This window comes from Motacilla alba, chromosome 19, assembly GCF_015832195.1.
Source record: "Motacilla alba alba isolate MOTALB_02 chromosome 19, Motacilla_alba_V1.0_pri, whole genome shotgun sequence".
Taxonomy (NCBI): Eukaryota; Metazoa; Chordata; class Aves; order Passeriformes; family Motacillidae; genus Motacilla; species Motacilla alba.
In genome coordinates, this window is record NC_052034.1 from 1,086,919 (window position 1) to 1,103,691 (window position 16,773).

General features: G+C 59.6%; 1 protein-coding gene across 1 annotated transcript in view; it reads right to left on the minus strand.

Annotated features, from left to right (window-relative positions):
- The window catches only part of CUEDC1 (CUE domain containing 1), an 18,736-nt gene continuing 1,963 nt past the window's right edge, over nucleotides 1-16,773 (minus strand). Inside the window, exons 2-11 of the mRNA XM_038157847.1 lie at nucleotides 6,590-7,050; nucleotides 5,970-6,097; nucleotides 5,012-5,129; nucleotides 3,465-3,633; nucleotides 2,831-2,914; nucleotides 1,958-2,047; nucleotides 1,435-1,528; nucleotides 1,227-1,285; nucleotides 837-907; nucleotides 1-628 (exon numbers count right to left, since the gene is read on the minus strand). Coding sequence (XP_038013775.1) covers nucleotides 840-907; nucleotides 1,227-1,285; nucleotides 1,435-1,528; nucleotides 1,958-2,047; nucleotides 2,831-2,914; nucleotides 3,465-3,633; nucleotides 5,012-5,129; nucleotides 5,970-6,097; nucleotides 6,590-6,880 — 1,101 coding nt within the window. The 5' untranslated portion in view covers nucleotides 6,881-7,050 and the 3' untranslated portion in view covers nucleotides 1-628; nucleotides 837-839. The remainder of the gene's footprint in view (nucleotides 629-836; nucleotides 908-1,226; nucleotides 1,286-1,434; nucleotides 1,529-1,957; nucleotides 2,048-2,830; nucleotides 2,915-3,464; nucleotides 3,634-5,011; nucleotides 5,130-5,969; nucleotides 6,098-6,589; nucleotides 7,051-16,773) is intronic.

The window sequence follows — 16,773 nt, forward strand, 5'->3', positions numbered from 1 at the left end:
TTGTAGCAATGCCAAAGGCAAAGGTTTAATTCAAAGTGAAACGCCTAGGAAAAGAAGGCCTTTCCTTTATAAACAATTTATATTATTTGACTATTACCTGATCTGAATCTCTGCTCATTACTCCTAGCAATAATAGACAACGGCTGTTAGCTTCCCTTTCTCACGTGGTTTTTGTTCCGGTGTGCGCAGAGTGAAGTTACATCAGACCACTACAGATATGTTCAGGAGTGCTCCGGCCAAGCAGACCCCACGTGGGATTGGATCCTCGTTAGTAGGACTGATTTCATCCCTCCTGTGCCGCCCGGCCGGGGGAGCAGGCGGGGCTGCCCCTCCCCATCCTGGGCTCGCTGGCTCCTCCACAGCCGCTTGCAGCAGCTGCCTGCTTTTTCTTTTTTTCCTTTGTGTTTTTCCTTTTTGGCTGATTTTCTCGATAGGAAAACTTGTTTTCAAACCATTGGTAAGAAAACATTGTGCCTCACTTCGATGCTTGTACTTCAGAGGAGTACAGCAGCAGAGGGGGAACAGCCAAAATCTGGGTGATTTGTTGGGTGGGTTTTTCCTTTTCCAGCCATCTCCTGATGAACCTTTGTGCACGTCCTGTGCCAGCAAGAAACCCCAGAGCTGGGACCTGCAGGGAGGGGAAGAGAACAGCACGTGCTCAGCCACACAGTGACAACACCCGGGGCTGTCTCGGCTGTGGCACCCACCCCTGGCCACTGAGGGGGCTCGTCCCCACCCGGACACACTCTGGACCCAGCCTAAAGCACGTGTCCCCTCCTCCGGCCAGGCTGGGCCATTCACACCCAAGTGGTCACCCATCCCCAGGTGCCTCTCACCGTTTACTGCCCTTCCTTCGGCGTCTCCTCCTCCTCCCGGAGCTGCTGCCGCCGTGCTTGGAAATCTTCATCTGAAAGGCAGAGGCAGGGGGGCTGCAGGCACCTCCACACCAGGGCACCGCTGCACCACGGTCCCAGCTGCAGGCAGGAGCCCAGGGGAGGCAGCCCAGCTTCCCCAGGGCAGGGCTTCCTTGCTCAGAGGGAGAATTCCCAGTGGGGCTCGGGGAGTTTCTCCCGGAACACACCTGGGAACACTGGATGGAGGCTTTTGGCCCACGGGGGCATTTCTGCCAGGCGTTCACACCTGAGCCAGCCCCGGGGTGATGTGGGGCCAGGCACCGTGGGACCCAGCCGTGCCAAGCCCAGCACAGCCAGCACAGCACTCCTTACCATAGGCGTGTCCTTCCACGTCATCGAGAAGATTTGCCGTGGAAGCTGCTGTCCCCATCCTGCGCCCTCCGCTAAGGAAAACCACTTGTGGGGCCAGGATGTGGCCACGGACCACAGCCACCCTTCCCAGCCCACGCTCCAGCCACAGAGGAGCCCCTGGGGAGCACCCGAGTGAGGCCCCCCTGCCCCACAGCCCCTTTCAGGATACACCTGGTGCTTCAACAAGTGTTTTCTTTTTGATTTCCTCATCTTCGTCTTCTCGGAGAAGGCTCTGGCGAGTTCAAACAGCTTCTTGCGTGTGGCTGGAAGGAAGCAGCTGGGTGAGGGTCTCACACAAAAACCCTTCCCAGCGTCAGGGAAAGGAGAGGGGCAGGGCCAGGGGTGTGAGAGAGAGCCACCCGCACCCAACACCCTCTGGTGATGCCCAACTTGGAGAGGGAGACAGGGACACCTTGGTTCCTGGTGGGAGGTGCTCGTATTTTACTCTTTTTTCTGGGATTTTCATGACATTCCTTACCCACCCCTCCGAACGTCCCCAGTGCCTGCAACACAGCTGGGGCCACCCAAGGACCTTGGTCTAGTTTGTGGTGGGAAGAGCAGGCTGTGACTTCTCAGAGAGAGGATGGGTGTGGGAGAGTGCCAGGCAGCGCTGCCACCTGCCCCTGCCCACCCCACTCCCAGCTGCCCTCCAGCCTGCCAGGCTGCCAGCAGGGGCCCTGCACACCACTCACATTTCCCCATGTGTTTGAGCTTGTCCCGGAATAAGGCATCGTCGGACACGGCCCCGCCGGCCTCGCTGGCTCCAGGGGGAGCTCCCTCACCTGCAAGGCAAAACCTGCTCACCGGGAGTGCCTGCCTGCAGAGGGGGCTGGCACCAATCGCTCCCAATTCCAGCACCAGCCAAGGGCAGAGCTGGCCAGAGCAGGTGGGATGAGGGTGCTGGCATGCAGGGCAGGCTCTGGATGGGGACTCTCTGGGGACACAACCCCTGGGACCGGGAGGGCAGAGCTGTGGGCTGGCAGCACACCCTTACAGGTGCTCAGTCCCAGCACCAGCACCTCCCTCCAGGCTCAGCAGCTCCAAATTCCCCCGGGCTCTGACTGTGCTCTGGGTATTGGATGATGCTACCCGGTGGATCAGGAGCAAGCCCAGCTGGGTCAGGGAACCAGAGACCCCAGAGCCATGTCTCTGTTCCCCAGGTCCGTGAGCCCAGCTGGAGCCCTGCCCAGGCTTGCCCAACCCCGCCATCGACAGACACCAGCTCTAATTCTGACTCTGGGCAGCTGCTGCGCTCCGAGGTTAATCAGGATTACCCAGGAACAGTCATTATGCCTCCAGGCACAATCCTCTGCTCCAGCCCAGGCAGGGAGGGCAGGGATGGATGGAGGCAGGAGGCAGGAGCACCTCCACACGGGGAGGGCAGGAGCACCCATCCCCAAGGCCCACCAGCTCCTCTCCCGTGCTGGGAGGGCAGCAGGGAGGGATCAGCCAGCTTCCTCCCTCCACAGCCACTCTGGAGGCAGCTGGGCAGAGGGATGGGAATGCAGGGGCTGTGGGGGATCCTGCTGTGGAGAGACAATGCTCACATACGTCTTGGAAGTTACCTGATAATACGGAGGAGAAACCAAAGTCGCTGCTGACAGCAACACCAGTCGACTTGGATTTTTTTGACTCATATTTCAATCGATCTGAAACACAAAAAGCGCAGCGCCCGCTCGATCAGACCCTGGAGGCAGAGCACATGGCTCTGCTCCTCTCCCCTCACAGCCCCGTGGCTGCTGAGGGACAGGCTGCTGGCAAGGCAGCGAGCTGGGGCTTTGCTTCAGCACAGCGACCACAAGCACTTGGGTGGGAGCCCGCAGCAGCAGAGGAACTGCCCACCCACCACGAGCACACAACGAGCACACCCGTGGTTTTCCTGCCACCTGCAGTGACGGTGCTGCAGGACCCTGCAAAGCACCATTGACAGGGCTGGCGAGGGCTCAGAGGCCATTTCCAAAGCTCCTGGCTATGGATTCTGCTGGGCTCTGCCAGAGGTGATGCAGAGGGATGGGCAGGGGGAGGAGAGCAGGAGTCCAGGGCGGGCAGCTCAGACCACCAGCCCCCATCCTGGCCGCATCTCGCACCGGCTCTGCTTTGGCACGAGCCCCGATCCCACGGGCAGGGCACTGCTGCCAGCAGCCAGAGTCACAGCAGGACACACCCGCAAAAAGCACAAGTTTCTGAAGGCCCTTTCACCTCTCTCCAGGGCGAGAAGGAAATCCCGGTTCCTCTGGAGCTCCTTCATGAACTCCTCGTTCTGCAGGAAGAGCGCGATCCGCTCGTCCTCCAGGTACTGCTTCCAGCGCCGCTCCTGCTCCAGGGAGCCCTGGCCCCGCGGCACGGGCTGCCGGCAGCCGCGGGAGCCCTGCGGAGGACACGGGGCACACCTTGGGGGGTGCTCTCAGGGGGTCCCTGCAGCAGCACCCCGGGCTGAGCTCAGCCTTTTGCCCCTCTGTTACACCGCAGCTCCCCCAGCCCCGATGGGCACCGACTGCTGCTCCCAGAGGGGTCCCTCCCTCCTCTGCCCAACAGCCCAGGGCAAAAGGGACAAAGGGGGACAGGGCATCACTGCCTCTGCCCCTTGGGAAGGGGGACGGGGCAGAGGGGACAGATATCCCACGTGGGAACCTTTTGGAGCTCCTTTAGCAGAGCACAGGCTGGCAGGGATTTTTAACTTTAAGCCATGGGGTTGAGCCAGAGCAGAGGTACAAGAGGTGTGGAGGCACGAGAGGGGTCTGAGCAGCATTACTGCTTTATCTCCCATCTCCAAGGAGCAGAGGCTGCAGTGTCCTGCTGACAAACACCCCTGCAGGAGGCGCGTCACGCCTCACACCTGGGGAGCAGCACGCTGCAGCACAGCCTCATCCCTGCCTACAAAATTTATCTGATTTGTAGCTGCTCCCAGAGAGCCATAAAAAGCAAAAGCACACAATTACTGGGGAAAGAAAAGGGCAGCTGCTCCTCTCCTCCCCCTGAGCCCAAATGAATTGGCACGCTCCTATTCCCAGAAAGGTAATAGAGGCCGTGAGGCTCAACTTGCAGGGCAATCATTCATGAAAACGTGGCAGGCTGCCTTTGGAGACCAAACGAGAGCGAGGAGCAGGGTGCCTGCAGCCCCCCCAGCCCTCTCCATGCCAGGAGGGTGCTGGATCCATTTAGGGGTTCCCGTGTTAGCAAAGGGCCGAGGGATGCCCCAAATTGTGCCCGGAGCTGAGCAGCATGCCCAGTATGTGTTGGGGCTGCTTGTTCCCCATGGGATGCTGCCCTGCTGCTGGCACCCAAACCTTGTGGCTTAAAACAACCATGGAGCACATGTGGACTCTGATTTCCCAGGGGCAAATCCTCTGGCTTGCACTAGGTTTCCCACCCAAATTCCACGGCAGCAGCCCTCAAGTGCCCTGGCAGGGCTGCTCTCCTTAGGAGCGTTACTGGTCCTGCTGCTCCTCACCAGAGCAGGCAAGATTTTCAAATCATTGAAAATATGAGGTGCTTATGGCAAGTGGCATTTGTGGCACTAATCACTGGGATAATGCAGAGGAAATATCAAAGCTTTGCTGAGAGCTCTTTAACCCCTTGCCCACTTCACTCTCTTGATCAGGACACACCCTAAAACTTTTGGGTTAGTGCACACCTGGTACCCAGATGCTTCCAGCGCGCTGATGCTGCAAGCTCAGGGTGGCTGAGGACTGGGACAGTGTCCATGCCACCCCACGGAGCAGGCTGGAAGGGGTGGCCAGGCTCACCTGTGTGCCAGCTGTCTGCTGGGGCAGGATGCGCAGGAAGTCCTCGGGGAGGTTGCCCAGCAGCGGTGGGTTCCAGTTCCTGTAGAGCGCCGTGCTGCCGGGGCCGGGCACGTCCGTCCTGCGGGGCAAGCACAGCAGCACCTCTGGTGAGGAGAAACCCACCAACACCTGCCCTGCCAGCGTGGCACGGGGCCTGGCACAGCACGGCCTGGCACAGCACGGCCTGCCCAGCTCCACCAGCAATCCTGGAAACCACGAAACCCCAGCACATCCCCGAACCTCCAATGTTAGCATCGGCTCTGGAGAGTGAAAGCTTTCCTAGAGGGTTTGGAATATCTGGGAGCTGTATTTCAAGCCCTACCCTGCAACTCTGCACGCTGGGTTTTCCTTCTCCTCCCTGTTTCACTCAGACTCCCAAAACCCAGCCCGGTGGAGCCCCAGCACTGCAGGGATGTGTCCACGAAGCTGACAAACGTCTCTCATCCAGTGTCACACCCAGCCTGCACAGAGGGCAGGGGCTGGCACAGGGGTGCCCAGGGCTCACTCTTGCTGTCCCGCAGCCCCACAGCCACAGCCAGAGCGGTGCTGCCCGGGGCCAATGAGCCAGCCGAGGTGTGTGGTGTGTGCTGTGTGCTGTGGGGTGAGGAGCTGGGGTGGGGCCAGCCCAGCACCTGGTGTTTTCCAGCAGCGGCGAGCGCTCCCCGCCCCCGGAGCTGATTTTTGCCATTCCACACGCCGCCGGAGCGGCTTTCCGGCCCCTCAGCTGTTGGTGTTTCAGACCCTCGCAGGGATTTTTGAGCCAGCTGTGAGCTTCATTCATCTCCCTTGGCTTTGTCTCACTGGACCCTACAAGGAGCAGGGCCAGACGGCCGTGCCAGGGCCAGCGGAGGCTGCCTGACCCGTGTGCTGGCACGGCACAGGTGCCCCGGGGGCAGGAGCTGCAGGGGCTGGGGCTCACCTGGGCGGGGGCGTGGGTGGGGCGCGGGGGTAGCGGCTGCCCAAGGGCTGGCTCTCGTAGGCAGGAGGGGAGTACACAGGAGGGGGCTCCTCGTCCGAGCTGTCCGGCTCCAGGGTCCGCTCCAAGATCTGCGGGGTGAGAGGACGGGGTGAGGGCAGGACAAGGAAATGCTCCCCAGCGAGCCAGAGCCCCACGTGCAGCAGCAAAACAGGGATGGCACAGGCTGAATGCTGCTGTAGAGGATGGGGCAACTGCTGGCACTGGGCCTCCTGCACCCAGGGGGGTTTTGGTGGAGTTTGGAGGATCTGCTTCCAAGGGAAGAGGGTGGCTGAGGCTATCCTTGGAGCACACAGCCCCAGGAAGTCTCTCTGACAGCAGGAGAAAGGTCTCTGTTGGGTTTTGGGGCGAGTGGGAGGGGGAAGAACACTTGGCTCGAGCCTGAAGCACTGCCCAAGACAACCTTTGGTGCTCAGCCCAGCTGATCGGGGCACTCGGGCCTCTGCCAGCCTGCAGCAGCTGAGCAGCACCGTGCCCGGGCAGGAGGAGGCAGGATGATGTGCCCACTGCTGGCGACCCAGCTGCGGAAGCAGAGCCCACAGAGGGGAGCCCCACGCAGTTACCTCGGGGGGGATGCTGTCCTCCGAGTCCGAGCTGTCGTCACCGCCGCTGCCGTCCAGGTTCATCTGCAGGAGCTGGTCGATGGTGGCGTCCACGGCGCCGTTGTTGGCTCTCAAGACACACTCGATGATGTCGTAGTCCATGTTGGGGAACATGGTCTTGAAGTCCTCCATGGCCTGGTTGAACTCCAGGCGCCGCACCTGCCTGGCGGGGCGGCTGTTGTTGAGCTCCTGGGCGGAGGAGCCGCCGCGGGAGCCGCCGTTGCTGCTGCTCCGGCGGAAGAGGCTCGTCATGGCGGGGCGGCTGCGGGGGCTCGGTGCCCGCGGTCCCGGCTGTGCCCGTGCCCCTCCTCACGGGGGGCTGCCCCGGCTGCCAGCCGGGACCATGGGTGGGCGGCGGGGGTCCCGCTCCCCGCGGCCGGCGGCTCCGCGTCAGCCCCCGGCGCACGGCTGCATCCTCGCACCTGCCGAGGGGACACGGCACCGAGTCACCCAGGGGACACGGTCACCCAGGGGACAGCACCCAGAGGCTCCCCTGTCTCCGCAGGGGACATTTGGTTCTGTTCCACCCATCCCACTGCATCCTCGTGGGACTGAGCCATCCCCGCACCGGGCCTGGCACAGCGGAGCCCGGATGTGCCATGCCAGGAGCTGGACCAGCAAAATGCAAGGCAAGAAAAATGGCATTACTTCCACTGCTGAGGGCTGCCCAGATTTAACGTTTCCAGGTTTGACATGTATTTATAAACACAGTGAAATCACTCTAAAATAAAACATGGAGAAGGCTCACAGAGTGTCAGAGCAGGGGGCTAAAATGCTCTGCAGCACGGCAAATCGACCTTTTGCAAAAGCTACCAAATCCAAGATTAACATTCACTTTAAAACCATAAACAGATTATACAGCTACTGCTTCTCGTTTGAAAATGCAGGGCCAAATTCAGTTCTGGATTAACTCCACTGTTTGAAACAGAATTACCCCAGGAACACTTTTGATCCATAATATCATTTTCAAAGGCTTTTTCCTAAGCGGCAGGCAGAGAGTTCAGGATAACTGTCCCTAAATGGTATTTAATGCAGAAGAACGTGCCAAGCACATTTCTTAGCAAAATGGTATAATCAGATTCCAAGCCATTAAGAGGAGCAGTCACCTCTGAAGGTCACCTGGGCTCTCCCCTGCCCAGCAAGACCGTGTGTGACAGCCACGTCCCCAGTGCTCAGCCCCTGTGCCAGCCACAGCCCCGAGCTGCTCCAAGGGGCTTCCAGAGGCTGCTGAGAACAAAACACACTTGCAATACTTGGGGAACTCAGCGAGAGCTCGGGGAGAAGCTCGCTTTTTGCCCCACTGCTAATTTACCCCCACCTTCATCCCCAGGGACAGCGCAGAGGAATCACAGGGAAGATTCCTGCTCCAGGCAGCTCTGCTCTCCTTCCCTGGCTTTTCTGTAATCCTGGAAGCATTAGCATTTGGATGCACCAGTCGCTGCACCTTGGTCCCTGGGCTGAGCACAGTGCCGAGGGCCATCCAGTGCCACCTTCCCGTGGCATGTGCTCCCAGGACAGGACCCAGGGAAAAGCAGCAGCAGAATCCCTGCCGGGCACAAGGGGCCACTTCCAAACAGCACCAGGAGCCCCCAGCCCGCTCCGCTCACTAATAATATCCATTTAACTGGTCACTCAGCCAGGAAGTGTCTCCATCCCAGTAACTGTCAGTCCCCAGGATCCTTGCCAGCAGCCAGGCACGGAGCGGCGCAGGGCGAGCAGAGCAGGAACAATTCCGACAGCTCTGCCCGGCTCTATTCACCGAGGACAAATAAATCCGCTGGAGTCAATTAATAAAACACTGCTGCTCGCTTCCTCCTCCGCTCCCCTGACTCATTCCAGCGCAGAGCCAGCATTGTTCACACCTCTGGAATTATACTTTAATTGCAATATTGCATGGCTGGTTTAGTCACGTATTAAATTGAGTTGTAACACATCCACAGGGTACACACCTCCTTACAAGATTTGGCTACTCCAAGAGGATGGGGAGCGAGCCTGGACACCCACGGGAACAGAGCTCACGCTGGATACACACACAGTCCATGCATGGAGATGAGTTTCTGTGGAGAACCATTGGCTCGGCAATGCTGTGCCAGCCCACAAACCTCAAACAGCACAATAACCCCCCAAAATCAGAATTCTCCAGATCTCCATAAAGTAACCAAAGTACCTGGGCAGGGGAATCTTTGTCTCCCAGCATTTGACCTTTGAGTGTGGATTTAAAGGCTTCCCTGTAACCGTGAGGGCCAGGCACTGGCAATGCCCCTGCCAGCCCTCTGGGCTCCTGCTGCCAGCACCAGCTCAGGGGAGGTGTTAAACCCTGCAGAGAGTCTGGGACAGCTCCCTGGAAGTGCTGGATAGTGGCACTGAGCTCAGCAACGTGCTGAGCCATGGAAATCTTCTGGGCAGAAGATGAACGAAACTAGGGATGGAGACAAGATATTTTACAGCAGAAAGACTCCGCTGAACATCTGGCTTCAAACAGTCCCAAGGGAACGTGTTGGGACCTTCCCTGCCCCGAGATACACCCCAGGAATTCGGGGCTGGCAGGGGCCACACAGACCAGGGCACTTCACATGCCCTGAAGGCTTTTTAACCCATTTTTCAAAGCCCTGCTGCTAATCCAAAGAAACGCAAAACACTACATCAGCATGAGTTAAAACCCAGGGAAAAGCAAGCAGCCCTGCTGGCAGGAGCTGATTTCAAAGAACAACAGGTAGCTGCATCCTGAGCTCCTCCCCAGTTCCTGCTGTCCGCAGCAGCGCAGGTGAGCACTGGGGAGGGCAGCAGGACCCCGGTGGCAGCTGGGGAAGGGGCTCAACATGTTCCTGGCCCTCATTTCTGTGATGTCAGTGAGGGGCTGGGAAGATGCCAGGAAAAGCAAAATGCTTTGGATTTCCCAAAAAGGAAAGAATCGGTGCGTGCCCTCAGCCCACGCGCGGGCACAGGCGCGCTCGGGGCACGGGCTGGGCACTCTGCCCCCCTGCCCCACGTCCAGAACCGGGCTGGGATGACTCCTTGGCTGCTGCCTGACCAGCTTTTCTCCTGCCTGACAGCAGCTCCTGCCCTGTGATCAGCAGAAGGACCCAGAATGCTGTTATTCATCCTCCAAACCCAGGCACAGGCATAATCCTTCACCCTTCTGCTGCGCCCATCACAGGAGGAGCTTAAAGGCTTTGCAAGCTCCTGGTCTGTGTGTCCCCGTCCCACAGGTCACAGAGAGCAGGGACACTGGTGTGGCTGGCACTGCCCTTGTGCCCCCACCAGCCCTGGCAGCACAGGATAAATCCCCCTGTCCTGGCAGTGCCCGGTCCTGGCTCACCCCAGCTGAGCCACCTCAGCACCCAGCAGTGGTGGCTGTCCTGGCACAGAGAAAGTGACAGGTGACATCCTGTGCCAGGCTGGGGCCAGGCACAGAGCCAGCTCTGGGGTAGGAAGGGCTGCCACAATGCCACAACCACACCAGTCTTTATCCAAGTGCCCCACACGCTGGGACGGGGCTGGCACTGAAAATGCTGTGTTTTGGTGTCACTGCACTGCCAGGACAGCACAGGACACTGTTCCACACACCCCCACGACTGCAGTCTCACTGCACACTGCGCTCAGGCACTGGCACACCTTTGGCTGCAGCCCCTGCCCTTGGCTCACCACTCAAACCCAGAAAATCCAACCAAACACAAGCTGGCCTTGGGGGGCAGCTCGCCCCTGCCAGCCCAGGGGTTCACCCTGCTCTTCTGCCACCCAAGCTGCCCGTGACGTGCACAATTCAGAGCCACCCTTGCCAGAGCCAAGGACATGAGCAGAGCCAGGAGAAGGCCTCAGTCAGGCTCCTGGGGAGGGATAATGCTCACAGCCTGGCAGGAACATCCTCCTGTGCCCCTGGCATCCTGCCTGGGCACAGCTGCTCTCACCAAGCCCGGCAGCAGGCGCTCGGTACCTCCCAAAAATGGCTCTGCCATGGAGGGATGGCCCGAGGGGAAGCTCTGGAGAGGCTGCTGGCCTCAGCTGCCCGGGAAGAGCAGCCGGATAATCCCGGGGGTGGGTCTGACCGGGAACGTGGTGCTGGAAGCAGCAGTTGCTCGGCTGGGCGCGCAGCACAGCCCCACCGGAGCAGCCAGCAGCTGGAGAAGCGCTGGGGCTGATGGCTCACAGCCCTCCCTGCTCAGGGAACAGCCTTGGCACCGAGTGCAGACCAGAATATTCCCTTCCCCAGCGTCTGCTGCGGCTCAGACAGCAGATGGGATTGCTCAAACACTGCCCAGCTCCTTCTCCCCTGCTCTGCCACGCTGCGCTCATGGATCCCCCTGCAAACACGCCGGAGCTGGGACCCCCTCTGCGGCCAGGACAGCAGAGGGTGACACCACCGAGGGAGGGTCCCCCAGCCCCGCACTCCCCAGCCCTCGGGGCACTCATCCCGCGGTGGCTGCAAGCCCAGGCCTGTGGTGCCTCAGCTGGGGATGCAGAACAGACGTGCAGAAGCATTTCCATGCACAGGATTATTTGGAGAAAAGGGCTGACAGCTCCCCCAGTTCCTGCAGGGAAGACTCTTGGAAGAAGTCTCAGAGCTCAAGGATGTTAAACTAGAAGGAGTGGCTCTGTCCAGAGCAGATGTGCTGAGTTCTGCTGCAGCCAGGCCCCTGCAAGGGGACTGCTCAGTGTGGGAACGAGAAGCCTGGGAACGTGACTGCCCAGCAGCTGCAGGTGTGACTGTAACAGGACTGAAACTGGGATGAAAATGGATGATCAGGAACAGAAATTATGCTATTCTCTACCACAAAACATGCCAAGCATGTGCAGGAGGGGCCCCTACCAGTCTCTCCTAAATCCCCTAGCCACCTTCCTCTCTGCCTCAGGGGATGCTGTGCACCCCTCCTGGGCCCACAGCCTGGGAAAATTGCTCCAAGCAAATCCTTTTTCATGGAAACAAATAAGCACCTGAGGATCTCCTTTAATACTTGTTCTACCGAGTATTAAAATGGCCGGGTTTAAGCCCTTTTCAAAAGCAAAAGCAATCAGGGAGGCACAAGTAAGCCCTGCTCGGGAACCTGTGCAGCACGTACCTCTCTGCAACAGGAAATTCCCCTCCTGGCTCCGAGGGCAAGTGCAGAGGAACCGGGAGAGCCAGGGGGTGATCCCAATCCCGGCACGGCAGCACTCCTGCCCAGGTGGTCTCACCTGACAGCTTTACTGGGAGCCCTGGACGCTGCAGCACTCTGAGCACTCAGGATCCGCCTTTGAGGGACGCAGCACTGCTCTCCCACCAGGACAGATTTATGGCACCCAGCTGGCACCTAAACCACCACTAAAACCCGGGGGGACACGGCTGAGAGCAGGGCTGCACCCCTGGCACCCACCTTCCCCTGGCAGTGCCGGGGTGCAGCGGGGTCCGCAGGGCTGCCAGGGGGTCCCGCTGCCCCCAGCTCTCCGTGCCAAGCCAGGCACAGCCACCCCCTGCTCCCCGGCATTGTGCAGCGCTAATCCCCGGCTTTCACACGTTTTCCTCGGCAGGACCACAGCCCCCGCCCCGAGCTGAGCCCACATTAATGAGGGAGCCTCCTCGTCCAGAAGTCGCCTGCCTCGCGAGGCCGCCTTGCACTGGTTTCATTGAAGGTAATTTGATCTTGGTAGGACGACATTCCTAAAATAGTTGAGGGAATTCAAACATGAAATAAGGTTTCCAGGAAGGGATTAAAAAAAAAATAGGTCAAGCAAGTGTGAGCGATTAAAGTGACCCGGCATCCCTTTGTACGGTTTAACTGCGACTCTCTTCAACTCTACCCTGCATCAACGTGCAATAAATTAGATCCACGAGGTTGCCCAAAGCAGGGAGGCTGATATAAGATTATTGCAGGAGGTGGCTGGTGTCGGTGACCTTTCCTCCCCTGGCTTTCACCGCCGACATCAAACACGCAGGGCCCAGCTGAACCATCAGCTCAGAGCTTTGGAACGGCGCACACGACCGGGAGCGAGAGCTGCCTCCGTCCCACAGGGCAGCCCCACGCCCATGCCCAGCTTCCTGCCTCAGTTTACCCATGCCAAGGCTGGCAGGAGGGAAGCTCAGGCATCCCGTGCCCGCTGTTGTCCCCCCGCAGCCACCGCGCAAAGCCCTGGCGCCATATGTCACACACACCCGTCTTCAACTGCTTATCCCTCTTCTCCTTTGTGCTCCCAGCTCGGCACAAAAGCTGGGAAGCAGCTGGCAGTGAAAGAAAATAAAAATTCCTGTGGACACAAAGGTGTGCGGCATTCCCTGGGGATTGGGCTCAGGGCGTGTGGAGGACACGCTGCCGGCCAATTTTTGGGTTAGGTTTGGGGAGTGAGCAATTAAAGGGGAGTGGGGGGACATGAACCCGGCTGGGGGCAGGGCCAACCCCGCTCCCTGGATAATTAGTGTGGCTGATTCCAATGGCTAATTTGCCATTATAGGTCAGGGGTCACAGAAATTAAAGGACAGGAGGGAAAAAGGGAGAAAAAGTAGAGGCAGTCCCTTCCCCTCCACCTCTCTGCATAGCAGGAACACACTGGAGTGGACTGGGATCAGACTGGGCTGAGCCTGCCCCAGGCTGGTGCAGAGCATCTCTGGCCCCGGGCATCCCACCCAGGCAGGGCCAGGCAGGGCCAGGCCAGGCAGGGCAGGCAGGGCAGGCCAGCCTCCAGCCTCTCCGGGGCTGCTCTCCTGCCATCAGGGTTTCAGGGCCGTCGCTCACTGCGCAAAGGAAAAATCCCGTATTGATTCACCCGGAGCTCTGGAGCACAGACCGCACGAGTTTCTATGGAAACAAAATTAGTGGAGTAAAACTCTCCCTGCCAGCACACGGTGAATTATTCACCAGGACAGGCCCCTGGCCAGAGGGGCTGCTGAGAAGATTTAAAGGTGATCACGGAGCGGCTGCTGTGATCTCCCTTCCCTCGGGGACCAAACCACAGCCGGGGAGGACGAAAGGCCCCGGGTTTCCATGCCATGCGTGTGGTGGGAAGGTCCTGCACCTCCCTCACCCCATCCACAGCCTCCGGGGTCCCCAGGGAGAGGAGGAGGGCTTCCCCCCCCGCTTCCCCCATGCCAGCCCCTTCACCACAGCAGTCATACAGGGCACAAAGTGTCACTGCCTCACGTCCACCTGCCATGCTCCGGCCACCCTGTGGTCACCCATCCATCCCTGACAGCCAGGATGAGCCTTAGGCAGGACCGGCCACAGCCCAGCTCATCCCACAGAGCCTCTCAGCACCACGCTCACCAAGAGCCAGGGAAGAAGGGGACTAATGAAACACAAACAGAGGAGGGTTTCTTCATGAGTCACTAAGCCATACGGCGGATGCAAGCTATCCCGGGAAAGTGCCCGGCCAACAATCCGGCGCTGCCGTTGTCCTGGGACACAGTGTCACACTGCAACCACACCAGGCTTGTCCTCCCTCGCGCTGGGTGACATTGCTCGGCAGAGGAGAACCTGCTGGAAAAGCTACACCTCACCAGGGACAGGAATTTAATCAAGGCCCTACGTCAGGCCCCTCCTGCCAGCCAGCACAGGCCGCTCCATCCCGGCACCACCCGGACTGTGGGGCGGAGGAAAGCCCTGAAGGAGGAACGCTGGGTTTGCTCCATCACAGCACCTCACAGAAACCACACGGGACACTAACCTGGATTTGAAGCCCAGCCAAAACTCAGAAAAACTCTCAGCCTCCTCAGCAGCAGAGTCGTTCCTGTGCCAGCACAGTTCTGGGTGGCGAAGGGACCCAGACCTGCAGCAGTGGCTCTGCTTGCTGCCCCCTTTGCCATCAGCCACCACAACGGGTCGTGTTCTTCTTAAAAATCCCATCTTGCTTCTCTTTCATTAATTTTAAGTTTGCCTGACTAATTCAGGTACACCCCATCCCAGCTGATTTGCACTGATCATGGCAATCACCAGCCAGGGAGGGTAAAAGCCACAAGGATTTCAGAAGGAACAGTTCAGGCTCCAGGAGCTGGGAATCCTCCCCAAAGACTGTCCCCCATCCCCTTACGGCCCCAGCACGTGCTGCCAGTGCCCCATCCCCACCAGCAGAGCTGCAGCCAGCGCTGTGTGCGTCTGCTGGATGATCTCCCTGTTTGCCCTGCTCAGCCCTGCTGTGCCCCGCAGTGTCTGTGTGCCCAGCGGCGTGTGCCTTCCCTGGGGAAGAGAGAGCGAGGCCAGGCATCGACCAGCTGTCAGGCAGAAGGAAGAAATACCACTTCCAGGAGTCAGAGCTCATTTCCCAGCAATAAAAGCAGGCTGGGGCTGGAAAAATGTACCACTAATGGGGATGCACATCCCACACCACTCCAGCCGCCGATAGGAAAGCACCCAGGGGCTGTAGCTTGGAAAACTAAAAGCCATCAACAAGGCCTGGTTTTAAGTGGCACAGCTGTGGATTAGGCCCAGATCAGGGCATAAAGGATCTGCCATTCCCCACACGGATCATTGCTGTGGATGGTGCCCTCCACGTGCCAACTCCGCTCCTGGCTCTGAGTTATGGCTCCTCCGGCAGATGGAAAAGAAAACCTTCCTGCTTCCTTCCAGGGAGGGGAATGGCTCAGATCAGCATCCACCCTTAACTGCTCCACTCTCCATCCTCCTCAGCCCCATGATCCCCACTCCACCCACACACACTGCTCTGGGGACCCGAGGCAGGGCCAGCGTCTCCAGTGCTTGCAAATGCCACCTAGAAAGGAAGACCTGGAGAGTCTGCGCTTCCTGAGTTATTTGTGGGTGGATTTTATCTCCTTTCCCATCTATTCTCGGGGTGCTTTGGTGGGGAGGGTCCTCACTGCCGAGTGGGCAGCCTGCCTTGCCTCTGCCAGGCTCACACCCTCCAAGCAGGGGTGTGGGGCAGTTCGACCTCCCCAGAACAACCCCCGGAGGTCCAGGCAGACCCCAGGGACTGGGACAGGCCCGGGCCGAGCCAGGGGACAGCCCCTGCAAGGCAGCTACTGTGGGCTTGAAGGCACACTTGTTTGTTTGTTTGTCGCTGGGCAACAGAGAGGAAAAAATGTCAATGTCGTATTGTCACCTATGAGTCACCACTCAGCACGGGTCGAGATGCCCCGGTCGTGGGGAGACCGGAAAAGGGCCTGAGGCACCCCAAAAGCAGCTCGCTGCAGCTCTCCCTGCCTGTCTCCCTGCTCTGCCACCTTCCCCATCCCCACAGACGGGGCTCGGCACATCAGTGTCCTGGGCACATCGGCGGCCCAGGGGCGACTTTGCGAGCCCTGGAAGGCGAGGCAGGAATTTGCATTCCTATTTGCATTTCCTAATTGCGCCTGCGGGTTTCCTGGGGCAGCGGCTGGCTCCGGTTTCCATGGCAGGTTTTGTGCAGACCTGGAGAACCGAGGGAGGCACAAAGAGGCCACAATGGACCTGCCACTCACCCGCATCAAAGGCGGCCGGGGCGGCGGGCTGGGGGCACGGCGGCTGGGGCACCGCAGCCCGTCCCCCACCTCGGGGACCCCCGGGCCGGGGGGACAGGGTGGCTGGTGGCCGAGGCGCTGGGACAGCCGCGGTTCCATGGGGATGGAGGAGCGGAGCCACGGCCGCTGTCGCCCAGAGGCAGCAGCTGCTCCGCGCCCGTCGGAAGTGGTGCAAGAGCTGGACCCAGATGTTCCCCCTGTTCTCATTTCCTGTTGTTTTCAGCCAGCTTTCCACCCAGCTGGCTGGGCTGCTTTCTCCTTCCAACTTCCCGCTCCATTCAGGGACCGTCTGGGTCGCCGCTGTGCCCATCCAGCTCCCGTGCTGGCCCCGGGAACCGGCAGAACAGCCAAAACCGACCCGGGAAAACCCGGGCCCCACGCCGCTGCTGCAAGCCCAGTGCCACCGAGCAGGAGAGGCTCCAGCCAGTGTCCCTCCACCACCCTGGCCACGGTGACAGAGATGCTGCCACCACAGCACGAGAGGGACCCATCTCTGTGCTATTATTTCAAGTCTTTTCCTCATTTTATAGTTATCAATTATCATCACCATCACCTTGTGCCGCCCTGAAGCCTCCCAGCTCTGACCACGAGCACCCCACAGGCCAGCCCACCCCCGGGGTTAGGACAGAACCCTCTTCCCACACATCCCACCTGGGATTTTACCCTCACGGCACAGACCCTGACCATGAATGACCCTCTGATCCCCTCGTGGCTCTCCCACTCCCGA